The sequence below is a fragment of the Rana temporaria genome, chromosome 2, assembly GCF_905171775.1.
Source record: "Rana temporaria chromosome 2, aRanTem1.1, whole genome shotgun sequence".
Lineage (NCBI taxonomy): Eukaryota > Metazoa > Chordata > Amphibia > Anura > Ranidae > Rana > Rana temporaria.
This window is the reverse complement of record NC_053490.1, coordinates 477,979,728-478,007,161: the sequence shown is the minus strand read 5'-3', so window position 1 is coordinate 478,007,161 and position 27,434 is coordinate 477,979,728. Positions and strand designations below refer to the sequence as shown.

Genomic DNA, 27,434 nt, shown 5'->3' with positions numbered 1-27,434 from the left:
TTAAACCTGTCATAAATTAATAGCATTTACAGTAGATCAACAATGGAGACCCTCAAAATTCACTCATAATGGATTTGTTTTTATGAAACTGACCTACAGATGCTCTTAGATATATAAAAAAAATGCCAAAAACATTGATGGTTTATAGGTATAATTATTGACATATATGAATAGCATGAGTGCCAGTCCCAAAAAACAAAGGTTGTGATGGTTATCCGTTGCTAATACAAGTTTGGCAAATAGTTTGCTCTATAGTAGTTTGTTATCTGCCTTTCCCTCCACACAGTGATTTGTTTGAAGGGGGTGAACACACATTTGTCACTGTCTCAGTACTAAATATGAACTAGACACAGAACAGTATGGCACATGCTTTATTTCAGGAGAACAAATAATTAATAATTTCAAGACTCAGCCAACCTTAAAAGAATGTTAGAAACACTGCCTACAACCCGTAATTTGTCTCACGTAAAAAATGGTCAGCCATTAAATATTCCCTTTACTCTTACTCTTCTTTTAAATGTAATTGCAAATGAGACTTAAGCAGCCCACTGCATGGTAACTAAAATTGATCAGCATGATACATTTTCTTCTTCTTTCTGTTAAAAGTTATTTCTGCCTTGCCCTGAAAAGTTTTGGGTGTACACTTGTAACTGATACACTTGGCAGTTTATATCTTGCTGTCACAAATAATAAGACTTATAAGGTTTTGCGAGTGAAAGGGATTATTGCACTATCCTGAAAAAAGGAAAAGGAAAGCAGCTACACAATAAGTTCAAGGACAAGTGGAAGTAAATATGTAGCGCTAAAAGTGACAAAAAAGTGAAATATATATAAATTCGCTAACATTATGAACCCAACAGGGTAAAACGAACCATGAAGAAACAGATTAATAATTAAAAATAGAGAACAAAGTCCACAAAAAAGAGCTGATATGATGACAGTGTCCGTCACAAAAGGATGAAGAATCTCACGGTGAAGATATCACTGGAGTTGTATAAACCATCACAGGGAATATTCCTTCAAACAAATGGTATGTCTTAAACACTCTTACTGGAACCGTTGGACCCGACTGTCAGCGACAACGGATCAAACAGACATGGGTGTTCCCAATCGGTAGGTAAACCAGATATCCCAGGGATCCAAAAGAACTCGGAGTACTCCTTGTAGGAATCTGGATGGAAGTAACCACAAATGGAGCCGGTGGACCCAGTTGTTCACAACCAGTACTCAGTCAGGCATGGATATTCCAATTATGTGGGAAAACCAAACGACCCAAAGGATCCAAGGTTAGTCCAAAAGTATTCAGTAGGTTCTTAATACTAATAGCCCCAACTGGGATGGTGATGTCCAATTGGAAAAACAGAAAAAACTCGTCCACGGGACATGAAAGAAAGGAAAAAATGGTGCAGGTCAAAAAAAGTAGGCTTTTATTGATAAAAACCAACATACAAATAAAAGTGAAAGCAATATGTGGAATGGTGTACCTGGCATGACGCGTTTCATCCTGCTCGGACTTCTACTGGGGCACTTTTAGCGCTACATATTTACTTCCACTTATAAGGTTTTGCCTCCATCCATTCTATGGCTTTGGGGTCTGGTGTAGATTATGAGGGGAACCACACAAAAAAAAACAAGAAAAAAACACGTAAGACCCTCAAAATCCATTGGCTTTGTATGGTTGATGAGGGGCAAGGACCAAATTTTCTTTTTTTTTTCTTTTTTTTTTATGAACATAATTTCCTCTTAAAATACATATCAAACCCAAAGGCCCTGATATAGAATTTGTACTAAAGCCCATTTCTTTTTTTTTTTCTTGCGTGGGTCCCTCCTTAATATCCATACCAGTCCTTAATGGTCTAAATGTGAATTTTGAAGAGGCCCAATTGTTTTCTTTTTGTTTTTTTTTACATGATCCCTGCCCCTTTGTTTACATTCACTGGAATCCCCAGCTGACAGCTGAATTGGCAGGTGGGAATTAGTCATGGTTGTTAGGATGCTGGCGGCTAGTGTCTCCCTAACATCCACCCTAAAATAAATCTGTGAATTTAAAAAGGTAATATCAGTATAAAAGATAAAACAGAGGACCTCCATGGTGTAGCATGAAAGCATACCATTTATTTAAAAAAAAGGTACTCACTTAATAAAGACCAGCACATCAAAACACTGTCGGTTGGCTGAGCAGGTGTTATAAAGTCACCGCTAAGGCTGGGTTCACACTACGGTTTTCCCGTCCGTCAGCCGCATACGATTTCAGTATTGAAAACGTACGGGCCCGGACGGGAAAACGTAGAGATAGACAATGCATTGCAAATCGTATGCACTCAGATGCATCCGGGTGCGTACGATTTGCTGCCAAAACGTTTTTTAAACGTACGCAAAACCGTGTTCAACCACGGTTTTGCGGTCGTTTTTAAAACAGTATGGCAACCGCATACGTTTTCCTTTAACATTAATGTTAATGGAAAACGCACATATGTGCGGTGCCATACGTTCCCGTCCGTTTCAGCCGCATACGTTTTTTCATATAAATCGTATGCGGCTGACGGACGGGAAAACCGTAGTGTGAACCCAGCCTAAGCTCTTCTTACACAGTTTGTCAAAACAGAAGTTCCCATGCTATGCCTCTGGACGATGTCTGTTGTGATGAAACATATCAGACGGAGAATAGCAATGACGTCATCATGCCCTCTTGGCTGAGTGGTGGAGTTTTGATATGCTGGTTTCTTGATTATGTGAGTGCCTTTATTTTAAAAATAAATAGTATGTGTTCATGCTACACAATGGAGTTTCTCGGTTTTATCCTTTATGCTGGATAATTCCTGTCCTGATTTCAATGGAGCTTTAAGCAAAAGACACAGGGCCAGATTCACAGAATAGATACGACGGCGTATCTCCTGATACACCGTCATATCTCTTGTCGTATCTATGCGGCTGATTCATAGAATCAGTTCCGCATAGATAGCCCTAAGATCCGACAGGTGTAATTGACTTACACCGTCGGATCTTAGGATGCAATACTTCGGACGCCGTTGGGTGGAGTTTGCGTAGTTTTCCTGCGTCAGGTATGCTAATGAGCATTTACGGCGATCCACAACGGTTTTCGCGTTCGTTACGTCGTCGCTAGTAATTTTTTCCCGTCGCAAAGTTAGTCATGATTTTACATGCCTTAACTTTACACGAGCCATGTTAAAGTATGGCCGTCGTTCCCGCTTCGAATTTCAATTTTTTTTTGTTTTTGCGTAAGACGTCCGGGAATACGAAACGCCGTAACTCACGTCGCAGTTCAAAAAAATGACTTCACATCGCGCAAAGCACGGCGGGAATTTCAAAACTGAGCATGCGCAGAACGTCCGGCGCAGGAGCGCGCCTAATTTAAATGGTACACGCCCCATTTGAATTGGGCGGGCTTGCGCCGAACGTGTTTACGATACACCGCCGCAAGTTTACAGGTAAGTGCTTTGTGGATCAGGCACTTACACTGAAAACTTGCGGCGGTGTAACGTAAACGGGTTACGTTGCGCCGCCGCAATTGTACCAGAATCTAGCCCACAGTGTCTAAGTCACCGCTTGGAGTACCCTAATATACAATATGCTACCAAAAGTTTTGGGGACCCTGCCCTTTACACACACATGAATATTAATGGAATCCCAATCTTAGTCTGTAGGGTTTAATATTGAGTTGGCCCACCCTTTGCAGCTATACCAGCTTCAACTCTTCTGGGAAGGCTGTTCACAAGGTTTAGGAGTGTGTCAATGGGAATGTTTGACCATTATTCCAGAAGCTAATTTGTGAGGTCAGGCACTGATGTGGATGAGAAGGCCTGGCTCACATTTCCTGCTCTAATTCATCCCAAAGGTGTTATATCTGGTTGAGGTCAAGACTCTGTGCAGGCCAGTCAAGTTCCTCCACCTCAAACTCGCTCATCCATGTCTTTATGGACCTTGCTGTGTCCACTGATCCAAATCATTTGGTGGAGGGGGAATATTGGTGTGGGGTTGTTTTTCAGGGGTTGGGCTTGGCCTCTTAGTTCCAGTGAAGGGAACTCTTAAGGCGTCAGCACACCAAGACATTTTGGACAATTTCATGCTCCGAACTTTGTTGGAACAGTTTGAGGATGGCCCCATCCTTTTCCAACATGACTGTGCACCAGTGCACAAAGCAAGGTCCATAAAGACATGGATGACCAAGTGCAGGGCCAAATAAATGGTCACCTGCTCTGCAATACATACTTGCCTTTCCTTGATCATAAGCTGCTTCATTTGGCTACCTGATCTATTAAAGTAATGGCCTATATAAGCTCCAACTCAATTGTCAGAGCTCACAGTAGGCCATGGACTTCATTCCATATGACAGATCAGAGTCAATCATGAAGAAACTAGAATTGTCAATCATGAGGCACCTAGGATTGTCACATGAGAGAAGGGAGTCATCTGCTCACCCATATCTGGAAGTGTCTGGCATTTTACATTGCTCCCATCAGCTTAATGGAAGGACACAGGAGTGACTAAACATGGGTATGCACTGTTGGAAAGGGTAGAAGTTAAATTACTCTTTTTCTTTCATTTTCTATATTTAAAAATAAGGTTGGCATTTTTAATAAATGTGTATAAGAACTAGATAAAGGTTTATTTTTTATGTTTGCTGGGAGTGCTCCTTTAAAACCTCTTTTGCAGTGAACAGAGCAGACTTGTGTGGTTATGGTGTAATGTATCATAAAAATCAATAAATACTAATGGTGGTTGCTGCTCTGTAGATCTAATTCTTGTATGTTTTCTATCAGACTTAATGCACTACAGTGAGGTCCTGTTAGCTCAAACTGGAATAGAGTACAATAAATCAAGAAATGTCAAGGAAAGCCATATATTTTCATTCTGCTAGAGCTCTGCTCTGTATTAAACTGGTAAAAAAGCACTTTTCTTTCTTTTTTTTTTTGTTCCAAACCAAATCTTTTAACAGTCATCAAGAAGCTTAACTATAATTTTTGACCCTGCTCATATGACTTACCTAGTAAAAGGCCAGTTTTAATTTATTATGATTATCAGTCTCTGAAATTTGCTAGAAAGTCTTTGGGACCTATGTCTAAAGTTACCAAATAGGTGGTTGGCCTTGATGTTTTTTTGTTTTTTAGCTGTAAATTAACCATTGTTGCACTCTTGTATCCTCTTCACTCCTCTTCATGACTTGCTGGCATGCAGGAAGCATTATCTGTGACATAGAATTAATTATAAACCATCAACGTATAGTCAGTTGTTTTTTTTCCCACTTTATAGAAATGATAATTACATTTAGCTTGTATAACTTTGAGCCAACATAGTGTTGGGGTTCTGTGGTCATGGAAACCTTTGTGCATCTTTTGGTATGCAGCAATTTGGTTAATGATAATTTTTTATGGCTTTGCATAACAAAAAAAAAATCATGTTGCACACAGCAGATTTTTTTTTAACATACTCTGAATAATTTTGTTTATTAAGCATAAAAAATAGGGAAATTGCAAATGTGTAATTTATTTATTTTGTGTAATGAAAAACACTCCCATAGCACTACAAATATTTTCATAACTGAACACTTTGCAATGTTTGAGTTTAGCGGCCCTCCTCACCTTAATTAGGAAGGAATGAAATAGTAAAACAGATACCGTATTTATTCGAGTATAACGCGCAAAATTTTATACCCAAAAAAAAGATCAAAGTTTGGGTGCGCGTTATACTCGAGGACTTTGCCCCCCCCGCCGCTACCGCCGCCGCACACGCCGCTGCTACCGCCGCCGCCACCGAAGCCACCAACGCCACTACAACGTTAATCACGCGGCGCGGGGGAACATTAGACAGCTTTCGTTTGAATAGCTGTTTTCCCTGCCGCGCGTAGACACTCCCCCTTGGACGGATCTGTCCAATCGCGAGCAAGGGGGAGTGTCTATGCGTGGCAGGGAAAACAGCTGTTCAAACGAACGCTGTCTGTAATGTTCCCGCGCGCCGCGTGATTAAAGGTAAGGGGACATGGCTGGACATACGGGGGCATGGCTGGACATACAGGGGGCATGGCTGGACATACAGGGGGCATGGCTGGACATACAGGGGGCATGGCTGGACATACAGGGGGCATGGCTGGACATACAGGGGGCATGGCTGGACATAAATAATTTTTGGCAATTACAATGATTTTATACCGATTTTTTATTGAAAATTAGGGGTGCGCGTTATACACGGGTGCGCGTTATACTCGAATAAATACGGTATTTGTGTGTCACAAGTCACTGAGACTCAGAAAGGATGGGCCCAATAAAAAGAAAGTATATACCATAGTCTATTTGCTCTCTATAGCTATTCAGATATAACAGCTGCATAATATAATTTACACAGAAAATGCAACCAGATGGCATAGTGGCCCTAACACTTCTGGTATATTCTTATAGTACAATCAATTTTATTTAAAGATTTAAATGCATTTCAAAAGACAAGGCCTTCTTTAACAAGTAGATGTATATATCTTGCTTCAGATTGCAAAAACTGCAAGCAGAAAGTGGGGTTGTATAATAAAAGTCAATTTTGATGCATTGTTCTGAAACCTGGGTGGCTTTGTTACAGAATGCAGTCTCTGTGTTGAAGGGCAGAAAAAGTACAGCAGCAATAGCTCAGAAATGATGAGGATATGGAAGGTATTTCCCACTGAGAACAGGCTGTATAAATAATGCATTATTCAGACGGTGTTCTGCCAGTGCTGTCTGATCCCTAATTCTCAATTCCTTTTATTTTCCACTAAAATAGCTAGGATCAGATTCTCTAGTTAAAATAGTTGGACAGCTTTGCAAGTCATTTCCTTTAAATAACCAGCACTATGCAGTTAGAAGAAGTAGTCTGACAGGCTTTTGTGTTAAGTCAGAGGTAGGCAACCTGTGGCTTTCCAGCTGGTGTGATGCTAAGAGACTCAGCAGGAAATCAGGGCTGGGAATTCACCGGGGAAATCTAGGTATATGAGCAGAACAGCCCCATTTTATGGGATTTTATGTGCCCTATTCAGGGAAACTGAGTAATGTTAAAGCATCATTCCACTTCTGAAGACAATAGAGGAACATCATTAAGATAGTATTTCTACTAATATAATTATTTTCCAATTTGTAACTTCACCAGCAACTCTGAATTCACAGTTCATTTTATGCCTGTAAAAGTGCAAACTGACAAAGGAAATGCTAACTGCAATTATTTTCCTCAAACATGCCCCTTGGTCAGATTTAAAATCCACCCAGACCTTTTGTATGCTGACCTAAAGTTGGCTGTTTTATGCAACTGCCCTTCATCACATGTTTGTAAATGCTTAATTCTGAGCTCCATCCTTATCAGATTACCTTGTAAAAATGGTGCTTGCATTCCTAATGACAGTAAAACATCTATTTTTGTGATAAAGACAGAGTTGGCATTAAACTGTAGTTCAGGGGTACACTTGTTAAACAAAGGGTCAGTTCACTACCCATCAGTCTGTTTTGGGACCAAACTGTGGCCAGCAGGAGAAAAAAATGGAGGTCAATGGGAGCAAAAGTGCTACAGCATCAGTGAGAGTAATAAATGTATTGGTTGCCATTCGGAGGAATGGCAACCAATACAGTGTCCCACCATTGGGATCAGTAGGAGTAACTTTGTCCCATTATTGGTGTCAGTGGGGTGATTAGTGTTCTATTGTTGGTGTCAGTGGGTGGAATAGTTGTGCACCATTTATGGCAGTGGGTGAAACATTTTCCATCCTTGTGTCCTTATGTCAGTGAGTGGAAAGGTTCCCATAATTGGTAGAAAAGCATTACGGTTTAGTGGCTCTTACCTTTCAATGCACTCCATATCCCATGCCAGTACTCCACTGGCTGGATGACATCATGCCTGGAACTATACATACACAATCAGGCAGGAGATCCTTCCAACCTATAGTGCCTTAAATACACTGCCACGTTCTGGGATGCTTTAGGTTATAACCATGGCAACAGCTGCCACTCTGCATTTAGTGGCTTCCTCTTGCATATAAGGCCTTCTCATAGCAGGGGCCAGTTTATGGGAAGCAGCAAAAAATAGCCCCACAGACCATATGTTAAGGACTGCTCTTGTGTAGTGTTTTGGCCAATCACAAAATAAAATTGTCAATATTGGATTCAATTAGCATGATCAAATATTGTAATTTAATATGACTCAAAAACACTTTTGACTTTTTTATTGAATGTTTTTAGCTGGCTAGCACACCTGCCCATTATAACTAACCTTTAATTACTTTCTGGTATTCCTACCACTGCCAAATGTGACAGTTCAGTTTAGAGCTGCTGGTTGTAAAGGAGCTAGCACCCAGTGTCATCTTAAGAGCATTATAGGCCCCCGGGCAATACAGTGCACTGGGGCCCTGTCTACACAATCACGCACGAGAATTTACTGACAAAAATCATAAAATCTACTGGCAGAACCATATTTTTTACTGCCGCTGCAAAAAAAGTACCTAAAATTATAGTTTTCAGTGCCGAACAATGCAAATGTCAGTATTTAAACTATAAACATATAGCTAGTGCTATTAGCAATGTGTTTAAGTTAAACAAAAGTAAAAAAAAAAAAATAATATGTTTTCATTGACATGAAGGTCAGGTTACTATAACCCAGGCAGCACAGAGTTTCCTCTTACATCAGAGTCTGCAGGATTACAGAGTCAGGGGGTTACAGTGAAAGGGAACTCTTATGTAAAGGGGAACGCTGCAGATCATGATCTAAGGGGGGAACTCTGATGTGGAGGGGGGCTCTGGTGACCAGAGTCCACTGCTTTCTCTTTCCCACTTACATCAGGGTCCGCAGACTGATTTCCCCCTTGCATTGTAAGGGGGAATCCTGCAGACTCTGATGTAAAGGGGAACTCTGATGTGGGGGGCACTCTGGTGACCAGAGACCACCTTCCGTAGAGTAAATACACTAAGGTAAGGGGGGTCACTAATATAGGAGGGGGAACCTTTATATCAGTGCCCCCCTTACATTTTTGCATTCACTCCCCCCTTACATCAGCAACCCCCCGTACTCGTGGAGGACCAGATCTTCTCTGTAATTTTTTTACTGGGCAGCCGGTGGGGCCCCCCAGGCAAGCAGGGCCCCCGGGCAACTGCCCAGCGTGCCCAATGGAAAAGATGGCCCTGCTAGCACCTGCTGGTGTCCTAACAACCATGACTCATCCCTGCTGTCAGCAGGGATTCCCAAATCACAGCAGAGTGTAAATGAAAAAGCAGTAGTGCAGTAAGAAGATTTTTCTTAAAGCATGCAGTCCCCCCCCCCCCACAAAAAAAAATACCAGGCCCTTATTGGAGCATGCAGCCCAGCAGGCTAGGAAAGGGGAGAAAAAGAATTGCATCCCCCATACTAAACAATATCAGGGGGTTTTGGGGGTGGGGTGGGGTAACTTTTCAGAATTGGGAAGTCCCATTTAACAAGGGGGCACCCAGATTCCAGCACCCTGCCTATCTGAATGAGTATAGGGAACTCCCAATGCTTGATTCCCACCAACTGACGCACAACTTCCCCTCATTGCTTAAGTAAACCATGGGGGTGGGGTCTATGATGTCACAAGGGGTGGGGTGATACATTGATGTAATTAATCCCACCCCTTTTAACAACATCACTGAGTGTTCCTCGTCCGCTTGTGACATCATTGACAAAGCCCCCATTGTTTACTTAAGCAGTGGATGGAAGCGACGTGTAGTTGGCCAGAGCCAAGCATCAGGAACAGTATTTTTTTTGTGTCTGAGGACAGTGTTCATCATGATTGATGATGAATCTACCTTGGGGGACATTTAAAAAAAAAAATTTGATAATGGGTTTGTCAAAAAACTGTCTGCTGTTTTTATTTACACTAGTCTTTTGGTGAATGAATAGAGAGAGGTTCTATGTACCCCATGGTCATTCATATGGGAGATTTGGGATATTGGGCCCGCCTTGTTAAAGGGGGCTTTCAGATAACCATATGTTACTCCCCTGCACCCCTACAACCACTGGCCACTTAGCATGAGGATCAACCCCAAAATCCATACCAGGCCCAAAGGCCTATTTTTTGCGGTGTTTGTTTGGGTTCTGCTGTCAGCGTGGAATCCCTGCTGACAGCAAATGAGTCACTGGTTGTTAAGGACATGACGGGTGCTGGCTCCTTAGCAACCAGCTATTCACTGGTTGTTAACCACTTCCCTACCGGCCCATAGTAAAATGACGTCCACAAAGAACTTCTGCCGTTCAGAGTGGACGTCATATGACGTCCTGGGCTTTCCGGGTGGATATCTGAATGATGCCTGCAGCTAAGAGGCATCATTCAGATATCCTTCTAAACTGCCGGCGATTCTGCACAACGTAAGAACGATCATAGCGGCGGTTCCGCCGCTAGATCGTTCTTACAGGCGGCGGGAGGGGACATCCCCCCCCTCCCGCCGCCATCCGGTGCTTCTCCGGGCTCTCCCGTGCCATCAGGGGCCCGGAGAACGAATCGTCCGGCGCTCGCAGGAAGCATAGAGATGACTGGTGACCAGATGGTCACCAGTCATCTCTATGACCGTCGGAGGACCCGGGCGCGATGTGATGACGTCACGCCCGGGTCCCCGTAAGTAAACAAAGCCGCGATTGCGGCTGCTAAGCAACCACAAGCATGAGATCGGTGAATTTTTTTTCACCGATTTCATGCTTTCCAGCCTGGAGGAGAGATGTGGGGTCTTATTGACCCTGCATCTCTCCATAAAGAGTACCTGTCACACACATTCCTATTACAAGGGATGTTTACATTCCTTGTAATAGGAATAAAAGTGATAAAAAAAAAAAAAAAAAAAAAAAAAAAGTGTAAAGAAAGAAATAAATATATAAAAAAAAAAAAGAAATAAAAATTTATTTTTTTAACGCCCCTGTCCCCGGTAGCTTGCGCGCAGAAGCGAACGCACACGCAAGTCCCGCCGACATATGTAAACGCTGTATAAACCACATATGTGAGGTATCGCCGCGTGCGTTAGAGTGCCAGCAACAATTTTAGCACTAGATCTCCTCTGTAAATCTAAACTGGTAACCTGTAAAAAATTTCAAATCGTTGCCTATGGAGATTTTTAAGTACCGAAGTTTGGCGCCATTCCATGAGTGTGCGCAATTTTAAAGCGTGACATGTTAGGTATCTATTTACTCGGTGTAACATCATATTTCATATTTTACAGAAAAATTGGGCTAACTTTACTGTTTTTAAATTTTTTTAATTCATGAAACAATTTTTTTCCCAAAAAAAGGCGTTTGAAAAATTATTGCGCAAATACCGTGCAAGATAAAAGGTTTCAATGACCGTCGTTTTATTCCCTAGGGTGTCTGCTAAAAAAACATATATAATGTTTGGGGGTTCTGCGTAATTTTCTATCAAAAAAATTATGATTTGTACATGTAGGAGAGAAGTGCCAGAATAGGCCTGGTATGGAAGTGTGTATAACTGCCCGGTATGGAAGAGGTTAAGTATGTCAATGGTTGGAGGCTCCTTAATAACCAACTAGCATTTGTTAAATATCCCATGGTCAGACCGCCCCTTATTTAACAAATGTTTTTGTTAAATTGTTTGTGAATTGACATTTAGACAGGTCTATGCAGTATTTCCCTAGCATATATATTGAGATATTTGAGTTCAATGTGTCATAGTTGAATGCACCTATAAAATAGCTTCAGTTATTCCTAATTTACACAGGCCTCCTTAAAATATTGTATGTTTGATTTGAATAAACTATTAACACATTATGTTTATGTGTTGGAAATGACCAACAAAATGTGATTTGTGATTATCGATATTCGAATTAAACAACGTAGACGGTCACAGCTGAAAAAATACACACGTTTACCCACTGCTTTTGCCTCTCAAAGGCTAACATATGTTATTCAGTATATTACATGTATTTTTACCTTTTTATTTCACAGATCCAAATGCTTATCCTGGTCCTGCGGCCCCAGACCACGCTCTAATAGGAGGAATTGTAGCTGTAGTTGTATTTGTCACATTATGTTCAATTATCTTGCTTGGACGATACTTGGCAAGACATAAAGGTAAGCTGACGGAAACTACTATTTTATTGACACTATTAATTCTAAGATGTCTATTAACAAATGTTTTTACACAAAAGTCAAGACTAGGCCCGAACTGATGTATTAGAGCATATGGCTGGCACATAATAGATTCTTAACATTACCAAACGGGGACATTTATCTACACCTGTTTCAGCACTTTTGTTATTGACCAGAAATGAAAGCGGAGGTTCACCCTAAAAACATGTATATAACATTACATTCTGCATACTTCCAACATTTACAGTATGCTGGGTTTTTTTTTGCTGTACATACCGTATTATTGCTATTTTCCACCCGGCTTCTGGGTACACACTCCCGTGGGAGTAGGCGTTCCTATGCAGAGGTGCAGTGTCATGTGGGACTTCGCCCAGATGATTGACGTCTTAAGAGAAAAGTCCCCTCGGCGGATAAGGCGCGTCACGAGTTTCCGAAAGTAGCCGAACTGCGAGTCGGCTCTATACGGCGCCTGCGCAGTCAGCTCTACACGGCTCCTAGTCGGTGCACAGGCGCCGTATAGCGCAGTATAGAGCTGACTCGCAGTTCGGCTACTTTCAGAAATTCGTGACGCGCCTTATCCGCCGAGGGGAAGTTTTTCTCAAGACGTCAATCATCTGGGTGAAGTCCCACATGACACTGCACCTCTGCATTGGAACGCCTACTCCTGCGGGAGTGTGTACCCGGAAGCTGGGTAGAAAATCGCAATAATACGGTATGTACAGCAAAAAAAAAAAAGGCATACTGTAAATGTTGGAAGAATGCAGAATCTAATGTTATATACATGTTTTTAGGATGAACCTCCGCTTTAAGACACAAGAAGTGAAAATAATTCTCTCCAAAGGGAAGGGACATCCCCTCTTCTACAGTTGTAACTAGAGGTGCGCAACTTCACTGACCTCACAATTCGATTTGATTACGATTATCATGTCAACAATTCAATTCGATTTGATTCCGCAATGCATCACGATTTTTCATAAAAAAATTCAAGCAGTCAGGAGAACTCCATTTTTTTATTTTATCTGTTCTTAAAAAAAAAAAAGAAGAAGACAACACTCCCTGCAGCAAAGTCTAAACACAGCAGACAACCACTTAGAGGAGCTCCAGGCTCCCCGCAAATTACTACATGAGATGGTCAGAAACTGCAGACATGCTACAGGAGCTGGTCAGAGACTGCAGACATGCTACAGGAGATGGTCAGAGACTGCAGACATGCTACAGGAGATGGTCAGAGACTGAAGACATGCTACAGGAAATGGTCAGAGACTGAAGACATGCTACAGGAGATGGTCAGAGACTGCAGACATGCTACAGGAGATGGTCAGAGACTGCAGACATGCTACAGGAGATGGTCAGAGACTGAAGACATGCTACAGGAGATGGTCAGAGACTGCAGACATTCTACAGGAGATGGTCAGAGACTGCAGACATTCTACAGGAGATGGTCAGAGACTGCAGACATGCTACAGGAGATGGTCAAAGACTGCAGACATGCTACAGGAGATGGTCTGAGACTGCAGACATGCTACAGAAGATGATCATATACTGCAGACATAGTACAGGAGATGGTCAGAGACTGCAGACATAGTACAGGAGATGGTCAGAGACTGCAGACATAGTACAGGAGATGGTCAGAGACTGCAGACATAGTACAGGAGATGGTCAGAGACTGCAGACATAGTACAGGAGATGGTCAGAGACTGCAGACATAGTACAGGAGATGGTCAGAGACTGCAGACATTCTACAGGAGATGGTCAGAGACTGCAGACATTCTACAGGAGATGGTCAGAGACTGCAGACATTCTACAGGAGATGGTCAGAGACTGCAGACATAGTACAGGAGATGATCAGAGACTGCAGACATTCTACAGGAGACAGTCAGAGACTGCAGACATTCTACAGGAGACAGTCAGAGACTGCAGACATAGTACAGGAGACGGTCAGCAGGTAAATATGATATATTTTTTATTTTAAAGGAAAAAATAATACCCTTTAGTCTTTTGGCAGCAACTTGTATAGTAAACAGGTCAACATCAGTGCAAAAAAGAAAAAGAAAAAGGAAGACATTCCAATCAGCAAGAAATAATATACTGCTTGCAGATCAGTGCATGTTTCCAGAGGGGAGATGTGATAGGGAAATCTTTGGAAGAAATTAGACAGAAAAAGTGTGCACTGTGCAGCCCCCAATGTGAGTCAGTGCTCAATGGGTTAAGACCAGATTGAAGTCAATCCATTAGTGACAATAATAAAGAAAAACAACGTTTATTTGATAAAACCCATGAAGGGACTGGACCAGTACATGTTTATATGTAATAGGAATGATCAAAAAAATCCTACGGTATTACAGGAGATTTTTTTTTGCATGTCACTTTTCCCAGTTGGTGTTCAGTTTACATGAATTCAATAGCACTGATGAATTTTTTTTTTCATCCCCCAATGTGTTAGGCACACAGACAGTATACACTGCATAGGTGCAGCATGTGGGGGAGGGGGGGATGTGCCACTTCTACCAACTCACCCCTCACATACATCAAGCATGACAGACTTATCTCACCTCCGGAGCACTCCTACCATCCCCCCTCCTCTCCTCGCAGTTTGTTTTCTGAAGCCGACACTATGCCTTATCCCACGGGTGATAAGACAGATGCAGTGATCTGTCTCACAGCTCCGCGCCCATCAGGGAGATGACTGGTGTCACTTCACACAGGTACAAATCCTGAGGAGGGGGAGAGCATGGGTGAGGGCGAATACTTAGGCTACATCCCCTAATGACAGGGAACGGCGCCAGGAGCAGCCAGCCGATCGCTGGTGTGTCATGACCGGGAAAGACACTGCTGTGCGGGCGAGGCGGAGGAGTCGGAATGACCTCATGCATAATCGGTTAGGCTGCATACCCGCATCGATGCAGAATCGGGAAAGGCATAATCGTTATGCATCGATGCGGCGATCATTTTCAACACCCCTAGTTGTAACTAGAACATATGTCACCTTTAAAAGATTTCTCATCACCTCCTGTATCAGTAAACCCTGCAACATGTTGGTTTTCTGATCACTTTTCTGCCACAATTATAATGGTCACTAGAACACACAGTTTTAGTAAACCCCTGAGTGTCTCTGCTGCCTCTTAGACCTATGTGCATTAAAAGTGCCCTAAGGCAAACATTGCTGTAGTGCCCTAAGGCAAACATTGCTGTATCCCTAAAGAGCTAAAACAGCTTAACAAACATAAGGCCAAACGCAATCAATTGGCATGCTAAACGACGGCGCACACAGCGCGTCACGACTTCCCGAAGGAAGCTCGGGTCGACTCGGCTCTATTCGGTATTATAAATTCAAATTGTATGAAAAAAGTCACTTTGTGCAATCATACTTTAACAGCAATCCGCCAAAGGTTTTCTCCAAAATCTTGTAAAGTAATGTGCGAAACAAAAAGCCTATATCATGATCCCCCCTTTTGGGTACACCTTCTGAGAATGACCCCCACAACACAAGACACTGTACAAGCAGATCTTAATGTTTGTAGTTAGCTTTAAAGGAGAAGTCCAGCCCAAGCTCGTTTGGCTGGGCCTCTCCTATGAGTCACAGTAGTGCAATTCGTTTTGCACTCCTGTGACCTGTTTTTTGCAGAGAAAACGGTCTGAAGTCCGCTCTCTGCTGACCTCACACAGATCAGTTCAGGCACCGTGTCACTCTGACTCAGGGAGTCTGGATTCACTGAGTGCCTGGACTGATAGTCGTCTCAGCCTCTTAGCGAGCCGTTGAGACGCCTGCTCCCCGCCCCTCCACAGCTCAGTGCTCCAGTGATCGAGGAGGAGCAGAGCAGGAGAGCTGCTGGTTGACAGGCAGAGAGAACCGAGCCGAGGAGCCGAGAGAACGGAGCCATCAGTGGCATTCGATGGCTCGGTTCCTGGTGTAGAGATGACAGGAGACAGATGCAGCATTGGAATGATGCTGCATCCACCCAAGTAGGATTATGGGAAAAAAGCCAAACCCATACTTCTCTTTTAAAGAGACATGTCTTGCCCATTCATAGCAAAAGTGATGGTGTATTTTCAAATGGGCACCCAAGCTCACGAATTTTTACCTTACCGGTGCTCCTTTCTCCCTTGCTGCTGGTGACAATATCCTTTAGGGGTATGGGGGGAGTATATGACCCTCTCCCATGTGACAGTGCTGGAGTCTAGCAGTCATTTGCTAGGCCCATGTACTTTCACATGAAAGATGAATCTGACACAAACTAATAATGGGAATTGTATTTCAGAAGGAGGAGTGCTGGCAAGGTATATATGGCTTAAGGGGAGCCCTTTGCAAAGATGCTGCCACTTTGCCTTAAAATAGCAGTGTTTCTTCAAGGGATAGTGTATTTTAGTGCTCCAGAATGGTTGGAAATAAGACGGTTCAGTGTTACAGGATTATTTTTCATATAGAACAAAATAAAAATTGTATTTGAAATACAAACATACCTAAGGTAACCAATCTGATTCCAGTATACTGAAGTATACTGAACACTGCCTTGCTAAATGAGCCTTTTTGTGTTCTGAAAATATACACCAAGGCGACATTGCTGTGCTTTTGTTATGTTCTGACAATAATTTGCCTTGTAGACTAACATTAAAAACTGTGTTTCACCTGCCATGGCAAGTCCAATCAATGCAAACATTTGGCACTGCAAAGCCACATTAATGTAATCTGATGTAGATCAGAGCATTGTATATAAATGATATGGTAATGTATTGTAAGCGGCTTTGCCTTGCATCCATCTCTAAATGAAACAAGGGACAGCTGATGACGAGCAAAATATCTAACAACCATTTTCTGTAATCTCGATCTATGCAGGCACATACTTAACAAACGAAGCAAAAGGCGCTGAAGATGCCCCAGATGCAGACACAGCCATTATCAATGCAGAAGGCAGCCAAGTCAACGCAGAAGAGAAGAAGGAATATTTCATTTAAATGCAAACCCGGGTGACGACGCATTTCACTTATCAGGCTGACTGCTGGAAAAAACTGGCTATCACTTTTCAGAATTCATTCCCCCGCCATCTTCCGCTCCATTTTATTAACTTCTGCTATCAATAGCCAGCTTAGGCCAACAATCAGCTGTTGACGGCATCATAAATTAATTGCATTTCATAATGCGGGACTTTTCTTACTGCTAAAAAAAAATATAAAACAAGAAAAAAATGTCCATCACTCTGTTATAATTCAGTCATACAGTGCTTGAATATACAGCCTTAACAGTTTCTTTTCCACTTTTTATTTTTCAGAACATATTTTATTTTTTATGTTTACTCAATGAAAGACTTCCAGGCTGCCCTTTTCTATATATTCTCCAGCACACATACATAAACACACAGACATGTATATTTAGTCCATGTTATTGTACTATAATGCTCTGAGTCTATGACCTACCCATAGATAACTATTATTTTGGTAGGATTTTGAGTAACAACTCCCCATGTGGATGTCTGAGGTATTACGTACAAAAAAATTGCAATAATTTGGACTACACTCATTTATGCATGTATACCGTATGGTGTGTGTGTTAAGCCATCCATCAACACTAATTTGGTACAGACTTGATTAGAATTCAATACCACAAGGACAGTAGTTTCTATGCTTGGTAAAGGGTCTGTTTTTGGATTATGTACCACAAAACCAACAGAAATGCATAAACACAACAGATAGTGGTACTAATTCCAGAGGTATGCTTTATCATAACAGTAGTAGTTCTTAATCTATCAGTATCACCAAGGCAGAGCCATACATTGCATTCTTTACACAGTCTTTATCTAATATAGGCTTGAGAAGCGAATTAGATTATTAAAATTAAGCCCAGGTTTTATTAAAATAGTACTTCCACATAGTTTTTATTAGTCTATAAGATTATGATTTAGGATGTTTAACACTGTTTATTTTCCTTACTGAAATGTGTTTATTTAATGTTACAATCTTATCCATATTTATTGTTACTGTATGGATGCTATTTTTTTTTAGGAAAAAATGTAAGATTATCTGTGCATTTCAGTATCTTGTATATAGTACATATATTAAATCAAGTTGAACATTATTTGATACATATTTAACTTTTTTGGATGTAAGCGAGTCACAAGTACCCATTTTCTAACGGTCCTCCCCTCTTGGATATGAAACTAAACCAGTATTATGTGTATGATGTATTTGAATTTCTGTCTGTATGTCCTAGCACTGTTCCAAACTTTTCTAGATCATTCTAATTTTTATCTGTCACACAACGGAAGCACAATGACAAAGGGAAGATATTTTAATCTTGCAACCAGTGTCGAGCCTCAGGTTTTCAAGTTTAACCATAGCTGAGTAAAACTCTGAAAATATTACTTCATTGCTTAGTTTTCTTTTTCTTTTACAGTTTAGGAAAAAAAATGTAAAAATATTGTTTTGATCGTTTTTTTTTTCCTTTACATTTTTTTTGTCTGATCTTATTTTCTGTTGTATTGATTTGCCAAAAATCAAGAAAAAATAGATAAAAACATTGCAGCAAACAGTACATAGTATAAATGGACTAATTCTATTAAATTCCTGTCTATGCATATTGTTAGGTATAACATGTCATATTTTGAACACGCTTTAACTGCACAGCGAAAGCTTCAGTGTCAATTGCCCTCAAGATGAAATACATTTCTAAAACTATTTGTGAAGTTTTATGATCAGAAATCCACCCAGCTGATCATGGACTCAAGAAGTCTGTTGGCTTGATTTTTCTTCTTTTTTTTTCTTTGACTTACAACAAAAATTGTTAGATTGCACTTTCGGTATTTTTTCCCAAAGCTGGAAAAAAAAAGAATCACTCTGAATTACATTTTGTCTCAATCATCCAGACATTGGACATATGAATCGGGTATTGTTAACAAGGTAGTTAGACATGTTAGGAGCAAGAACATTGACAGCTTATGATGCAAAAATGACATCTCTTTTTTTTAGAGCATGGAGTCAGGAACATAAGACACTTTAAAAAAGTTGTCTTAGAATATGTATATAGGAAACAAATTTTGTTTTTGTTTTTTAAGTTTGCTCATTCCCAAGAGGATTTAAAACTTGGCAGAGGTTCCCAACCTTTTTAGTGAGACATTCGAAGAAGTGTCTGTAAACCCTATGAATCATGAATAAAAGCATAACACAAATGACCTTTTCCCAATAATACGTATACACAATTGAATTGCTCTAAATTTAGCACTGACATCTGTGATTTAATAATTATTTTTCTCTAATTGCTGAACGCAGAAAGCACTTTCTTATCATCTTTATGTAAAATGCAACCTGCATAATCACAAACTGCTTTTATTTCAGACAGATATTTGGAAATCTAAAAGAAAATGTTGTTAGAAAAAATACTAAGAAATAAACATTTAGAACAAGTCAACTGATTTATAGAGCAGTACAACGTGTTGGTTAAAGAGAGAACAACACAAGTACTTCCCTTTTAGACAAGGGGGAATTGCTCCTCTGACACATTCACTTGTGTGTGTAAATTTCAGCTTCAGCGATTGGCCTCTGTAAATTGAATATTTAATCAAAGGAGCTAATAAGACCCAGGAAAACAAGTCAAAAGAAGCCAGGAGCTCCATGTGCTGGCTGAATTGAAAATGTATAATACCCATATACACATTTTAAATTTACTCAACTAAAACATGTAGTCCTTCCTGACCTTAAAGAAGAACTGTAATGTGTACAAAACTATACATTCCCTATACTATACCCATATGCAAAACGAAAGAGTTAATAATATGGTTTACAGTAAATGATAATAATATGGTCAATAGAGAAGTGGTACATATCACTACATCTTTCTTCTCAGATCTCCAGCCTTACAGCTTTATGCACCATCATATTAGATTGTGCCTCACATCTTTAGTCAAAAGGCCCATACAGAGAAATAGGTATGTATGCGTCTCTCTGGTCCAGATCCTATAGTGCTGTCTGAAAACAGTAAGATTGTCTAATGAGCATATCAAGTGGTTTAGAAAACCACATACAGTAATGCCAATGCAGAGAGTTCCAGTACTGGAGTTTACCACCTACCATGTCCAGTGCAATGGGAAAAAATGGTCAACAAGGTCATATATACATATATTACCTGCTGTGAGAAATTAAAAGAAGAGAGGGCAAACATTTTCACCTGTGTCTCACAAACTGGTTGGGAATCACTGCTATACAATTTCACCCTTTCTTCTTAGGATATACCAAGTATATATATAAACATCACATGATTGAGTGTGATCATATAAAATCATATATGACATTACATTTCAATGAAGTATGTCTTTCTTGATGTGGCTGCATGCTTGTTTTACGATACACACCATAACATATGTGGAAAAAATGCAATAATATGTTTAAATATAGTAAATATGATAGTAAAACCAACAGGAGTCCTGTAGCTGCTAGAACAATGTCAAGAACTGTACAGGTTTTCAAAACTCAACAAATAAATTGTACACTCCCAATCTAGTTAGGAGACACAATAAGAGGAAAGGTCACACAATTTGATCACTGAAAACAAGAGCTGCAGACTAAATTCTGTTGCAGGTATATTGTCACATTTTTGTAATCTCTGTAGTGTATTTTTCTGTTCTGTACTGTTTGTGCTATAATAACTGGGTCTCTTTGCTGCAACTATATCTGACTTAACCCTTCTGATGACTGTGTTGAACATGGTGGCTTATTTTTAAAGCATGGTGTAAAAGGGACAAATGCATTTTATCTCATAGTCAGGGTTGTTTTAGTCAAAGAACCAAAAAAGGAGTTGGGAGAGAAGATCTCTAGACCTCAGTAATAGAATCTAGATAGCAGAACCTCTAAAATGCATTGTATTTTAACCTCCTAGGTGGTACACCTCCTCCTTGTTCATGATAAGGTCACATGGCAATGCAACCTTTGATGCCTTAATGGATTTTTTTTAAGAGTGCTCAGTTACGGAGAACTTAGTTTAAGAAACAAGGTCACCAAATGTTATATCTCCTGAGGATTCTACATGTGGACCCTCCCCTACTATGTTGCATTCTATAATAATAGTAAGAATATAAATGAAAATTGTGTAACAAAAGGAAGAACCTCTCAGATGGGCATGGAAACTGAGATGACCACTCACATGTGGATATCCCACTGCTACAGTTCCCAAGAGATTTAAAAAAAATCAGTGAGTGAATAAACCCAATAAGATCTAACTGTCAAATGTTTTTTTATAGATAACATTTGAATTACAATATATAATCAGTTTGGTTTGCATTTACCAACTTCCAAGTCAAATCTTTAAAGGCATGCAAAACTGGGGCCAGACCAGAGAGATGAGTTAGTGGATCCCATATGAATCAGGGATGAAGAAAATTCACCCATGCCCTAACATATACTGTAGTAATTTCCTTCAGCTCAAAATAACAAAAAAATATTTGTCCTGCAGAAACATCAACCAACCTCCAGATATCTGCCATTAGCTCATTATTGTGTTAAAGTGATTCTAACCATACCTTTATACAAGTCCAATTTTAGTGGTGAATCCTGTTACCTGCTATGGGTCATAGTGCATTTGTGACATTTTCACAACATCAATTAATAAGCCATCAGTTAGTATGAATGGTGTGACTTTAGCTGTCTGTAACTGTCTTTACTGGGATGAGGATATAATCTAAAATTTTGTGGTGTGGGCATATTCTTCAGGGCTAGAGTAAAAAATCTAAAATTTAAGTTAGGAAAATGTTATGCTACCAAACAAAAAGAAGATTACTGTGAAATTGATATCCCTAAAGGAGAAAGCATCTGTATGTTTTATGGGGAGCAAATCTTTATAATAGACATCATAAAGTCTAATATCATATTATTACTAGTACATTTATTAACAATTAGTGATAGAAAACAATGGTGAATATGTTATACGAATGCAGAGTAGACATTTCACTATAGACAGGGTTACAAGCCTTCATGTTTTTTTTGCTGAAGTTCAGAAGAAATCTTTAGAAATGCTATGAAAAGCAAGAACAACAATGAACAAAAAAAATACTATATTTCAAAATGTAATTAGTAATACAAATAATATTTACCTTCATTAGTAATGGTGTTATGTCTAATATCCAGAGTGTTATTATACTGATGGTATTATATTACCCCCCCCCCCCCCAGCACCTAAAATGCTGAACTGTTATATTGCCCATACACTAGGCAATTCATGCACTGTGGTATATTCATCCCTTTCAGCAAGCTGACTACAAAAATTATCATCCAGATCACAAAGCAAGCATACTTTCGATTAACTCACTAATTCAATAGACAATTGCTAAAGTTTAAAGCTCAACAGAACTACAATATATAGGCAGTGAGACAGATAATGTACAAACAAACTCATTTTTTATAGACATATTTTCACTTTCCTGTTACAGTGGCTACGAAGGGTGTCTAAACATACGCTGCATTCAAAGGGTAACAAAGCAAGACCCAACACTCTCAGTTAGTGAAAGACTTGATCAGATACACCCTCTCTCTTCCTCTGCAATACAATCTGTGAGGGGCGTGGCTTTTACTCTTCCAGCACAGGTCATTGCAGAGTGAGGACTTGATGCAGAATTTTCACTTAGAGAAAATTATATTTTCAGACATATTCTAGTAAAAAACAGTTACAAATCATAACATGCAAGGCTACCAATAGATACATAAATTGTGATGCTTTTATTGAGCATTAAGAACACCTGGACAAATACTGCGTTGTTGATGCATTAGCACAGTGTTATCAGACATATACATGCACATTTTATACTTTTTTTGTATTTATTTCATAAAGTAATTTTTTTCAGTAATAAAAATATAAATGTAGATGTCAAATATTTAGTGAATGCAAGATGTCCTAAGGATATTTCTGAGCTGGAAGCGTTCTGCAAGGAAAAGCAAGAAAAAGTTCCTTAAGCAAAAAAAGTGTTAGCAGGCTACAAGAAGCAATTGTAGGCTGTTTTTGCCAAAAGTTTGTTAATAGCTAACAGAGGGCTTAAACTACTTAACATGTAACATTTTAAGTTAACGTGATACTAAAAATGATCCTTATTCTCCAAAAGTAATTTATACACATCCACTATTTAAAGGCCTGGTAAATTAATTTTTCATGAAAATGTTATTCTACCTCCTGATATCATTATCTGTGAGCTTGTGAAACTCTCTTTTTCCTCTTGTGTTTATTTGTTTAGAATGAGCAGTGCACATTTTTTGCACACTATAAATTCCATATTCCATAGTTCCTAGTCAATTTCAGGAGTGAGCAAGAGGGGGTGGCTACATTTGTACATACAGTAGTACCACAGCGTTACATACAGTGGTACCTTGCAACAGGAAGACGGATCACAGCAGCAATGAAAAAGGGTATTTGGATGGGAGCAATCGTAGACATTTTTGAGTTAGTATTAAACATAATTGAATGTTTTTTTTTTTTTTTTTAAACAGAGTTTAGTGTCACTTAAATTTTAATGTAGTTTGTTACATTCAGAAAATGAACTGTAATTATGCACTGAAATAAGTATTAATATGTTTTTACTTAGAAAAACAACAAAACATAAATTGACCAGGGATGCCTAAATTTTTTAACATAAATGAAAAATGATTGTTTAACAAACCAGGTTCACAAGATCTAAACCTATAACTAGTTGTACCTGCAACCCCCTCCCACCCCTTATACTATGCCACTGTTACTGTATGTGTTACATTATTGGGCTTTTTATATAGTACACCTGCCATTAAAATAATATTTTAGGCTGGCACAGAGATTAGAATCTTAAGAAGATGTCTTGTGATATCTTCTTGATGGTCCCAAAAGCCCTGAATAACATTGTACTCTAATATGCAGATGTCAAGATTTCCTAGCCATGTAAAAAAAAAAACTATTTTCTCTTTCCTACCTCCCTCACCATCCTATTGGACATTTACTAGGACTGATAGTTATGTTTTAAGGTCTCTTAGGACCATCTGTACAAAAATATACAGTAGGAGCATATGCATATATACAGTATTTAGATTGAAATTAGGAACTCCTATTCTAATTGAATACTTATGTTAGTTAAATAGTAACAGTTATTAAAAATAACAATAACCAGTTAAAATCTTCAGTAAAAAAAATTGTAAGGCTTGGCATTCCTACCCTCATTATCCAGAGAAACCGTATGTAAGAGCTGCAAATTGCATGTTTCTCTTTTCTATAATGGGGAAGCAATATCTCTGTCTGTAATACTGTGTGCTCTATTTCTGTAGCATCTATACATGGTAAGCGTAAATGCATAAAAATGTATATAAGGGACTTATGATGTCATTTAAAGGTTTGCAGTGAAGAGCTGTGTTTCCCAAATATGAAAATCTAGTTCTGTAAACTTTTTCAGCTGCATGTTTGTAGAATATGTGAACCGATAAGCACCATCTTGATTCTAGATAGAATATTCCATATTTATTCATTGTTTGCGTTATATATTATTTTATTGTCATGTTTGTCATCACCATTTAGTAAAATGAACTAAATAAAATACATTACCAAGAGAAACATAGCATTATAGAACTACAACATTAGTAAGACATACATTTTGTTCAACTGTTAAGTAACTCATCTTTCATTAACGGACGATAATGTGCATTTGCTTAATGTTCCCCAATAAAGGACAGGGATTACTTAATAGCATAACACAAAGAGAAATGGTGTACTGAAGCTACAGCAAAAAAAGAGACTGGCTTTAACAGTTTTGGCCAACTACTAAAAGCTGGCTTCATATTAGATTCCATGAGCTATTTTACATCATGGTTCTTTGCACTATGTTATTGAAGTTATATTTTATCCCCTTTTAAATGAAAACAAAAATATATATATATATATGTAAGTTCCTTTTGCAGAGCCTCTTACCTCACCCTGGTCCACTATGAGATATAATGAACTCAGCCCAGAGGTTATTTGGGGCCTTCCAATATATGCTTTCTAGCCAATACCCGTGGGATGTACTTCCAGTTTGTGACACCATGAAAGCAGCGGGGGAGCAAGGTTTTAATAATCCACCTGTCAACAATAGGTGTAGAGTTCTGAGACCATCATCCAAAATGAGCTACGGTGAAGTAGGGTACCCTGCATTTACATATATTCTGCTCATGGGGGATTATCAATTTAAAATGATGAATGAAGCACCAAATGATTTTACAAACTGATGGTGAAATTCACATAGATAGCTGATATAAACGATAGGATGAAATGTGAAAACAATTATTTTTATGGCCAGTTTCATGGTCTGTGGGTGATAGGCAATGACCAGAACAGCACAGATGTTCCAAGGTCAACAGAAATTGTCCATGACTTTGGAAGTTATTTTGGAATGTTGGCCGCGTTGCAAAAATCATCAGTTACTAATAACACAATGGCTATAGTAACCATTTTTTAGAGTCATTCACCTCAGAATTTACTCCCGTTAAAACATGACATGGACAACTGGCTTTAAAAAGTCATTCTAGAAAGCCAGCCACTTTGCAATCTTCATCAGTTAAAAAGACACAATAGTGGCTTTAACAATTGGCAGCCAGTTTGTAGTGTAAACCATCTTGCAAAAACTTTGCAAGTTCACACATTAAAAATCTTGATGGCTCTATATTTAGAGGTGTAAAAAAAATAGTAAATACCGCAAATCACGGGGAACTAGCATGCATTCAGTATATCCAAACCTAGTACTTGTGAAAATAGATGGTCTTACTGTAGCATATTTCTGCAATTGTACAGTTTACAGTGTCTATTAATCATTGTAATCACAAATATACTATATATATGTATCTATATTTTTTCTTTTGATGGGCTGAAATGTTTATATTTAAAATGTTGCCACTAATACTGCTTCCGATAAATCTGTTTACCTGTCAGCGTCGCATCAAGAAACTGGTTTATGGAATGTGATGAGGAGTTTACTCACATGAAAAAAGTGGTAGATGTCACATATTTCAAAACTTTTTACAGTTAAAGAGGGTTTCTTCTACACAGTAAAAATGGAGCTCTGTTGTAAATTACTCTCTCTTGTAACATGCAGCAGTCCTGCTCTCCCACTGACCCCCCATAACCAAAAGCAGGATACTTGCTGCCGGTGCTTTATTTGCCAGACAAAAGAAGTCTATTCAATTAGGCAATAGTGACCAATATGGGCACTAATAACTGTTTGAGGAATAATGCTCAAATGTGATTGGTTGCTATATGCCAACTTTTGGGTGGATCATTACTGTTTTTTTCTATGCCTTAGTAAAAAAGCCCACCTTCTCATACAGTGACCAGAGAAGGGCCTTAGGTCTGAGTGGGTAACCTGCAATCCAGTTTTCATTTGTGGTGGCACTGGAGAGCCAGTCTAAGATTTCACTTCTGAATGTGGAAGAATAGGAGGGGCAATGGCAAATGGGACCACTTCATGTTACTATAATAAGGGGTCTCCAGAAAGCTTCTATTTTACTAAAAAAAGCGGAAACCCTCTTTAATTCTTGCACCAAGAGTGCATTTTCAGTTAATACCTAAAGCAAAAATGAATATAGCAACTTTTTTTCTAAGAAATGAAATTTAACACCTCATGTATTTTCATTTTACTGTTGAAATAAACAAAACCTCTGAATGAAAAGGTTCATGTGTGTTATGATGTGATTCACAAATGTGAGAGGGTTAAGTTTACTGTGCACACGTGCGAAAGCACGCAATGTAGTTACATGTTCTTCCATGTAACATAGCAAATCGTAGTGTAACTTAGTGCCACTTATCTGTTACCAAAATGAAAATATCTGTACATATGCTTCTTTTTCCCTGTTAAAGGTGAGATGAGCATCTCTCATGTGGGACATTTCTATTTCTTCAATAAAAACCTAATGAAGTATTTGAAGTGTCACAATGTGTGAGGTTCCTGTGTAACAATTGATGTTCAATCAAATAAGGAAGCATTGGCCTGATGGCCAAAAATGTTTTATGAGTAGAGCTTTTGGTTTCCAGATTGTGGGTGAAATACAATTACGTAAGCGGAATGAACCCTTCAAAATTTTCTCTTTTTTTTTCTCTGCCTGGATTTCCCTAACCTTGTGGTATACAGATTTTTTTAAATGCAGTATCATAGCTTATCCTAACCTGAACATTAAAAACACTTGGCTAACAATAAATGTGTATTAACATTAGCCCTCACTGGTCTCTGTATCTGCAAGCTCTGTGGAACAATTTATCCTTAAAGTTCACAGCCATTCAGAGTATTTTATGCCCCCCTATCACAGAACATGTGCTTTATGTGTACATTTGAGATTAGACGTGAAAGGCTGCTGGATCCCTTCTCCCAAAGGTGTTCTATCAGGTTGAGGTCAGGACTCTAAACAGGCCA

General features: G+C 39.3%; 1 protein-coding gene across 2 annotated transcripts in view; it reads left to right on the top strand.

Annotated features, from left to right (window-relative positions):
• The window catches only part of CADM2 (cell adhesion molecule 2), a 511,850-nt gene extending 484,905 nt beyond the window's left edge, over positions 1 to 26,945 (top strand). For both annotated transcript variants that reach the window (XM_040338753.1, XM_040338752.1), the window contains 2 exons: positions 11,926 to 12,051; positions 16,904 to 26,945. In XM_040338753.1, coding sequence (XP_040194687.1) covers positions 11,926 to 12,051; positions 16,904 to 17,022 — 245 coding nt within the window. In that variant the 3' untranslated portion in view covers positions 17,023 to 26,945. The remainder of the gene's footprint in view (positions 1 to 11,925; positions 12,052 to 16,903) is intronic.
• The last annotated feature ends 489 nt before the right edge of the window (positions 26,946 to 27,434 follow it).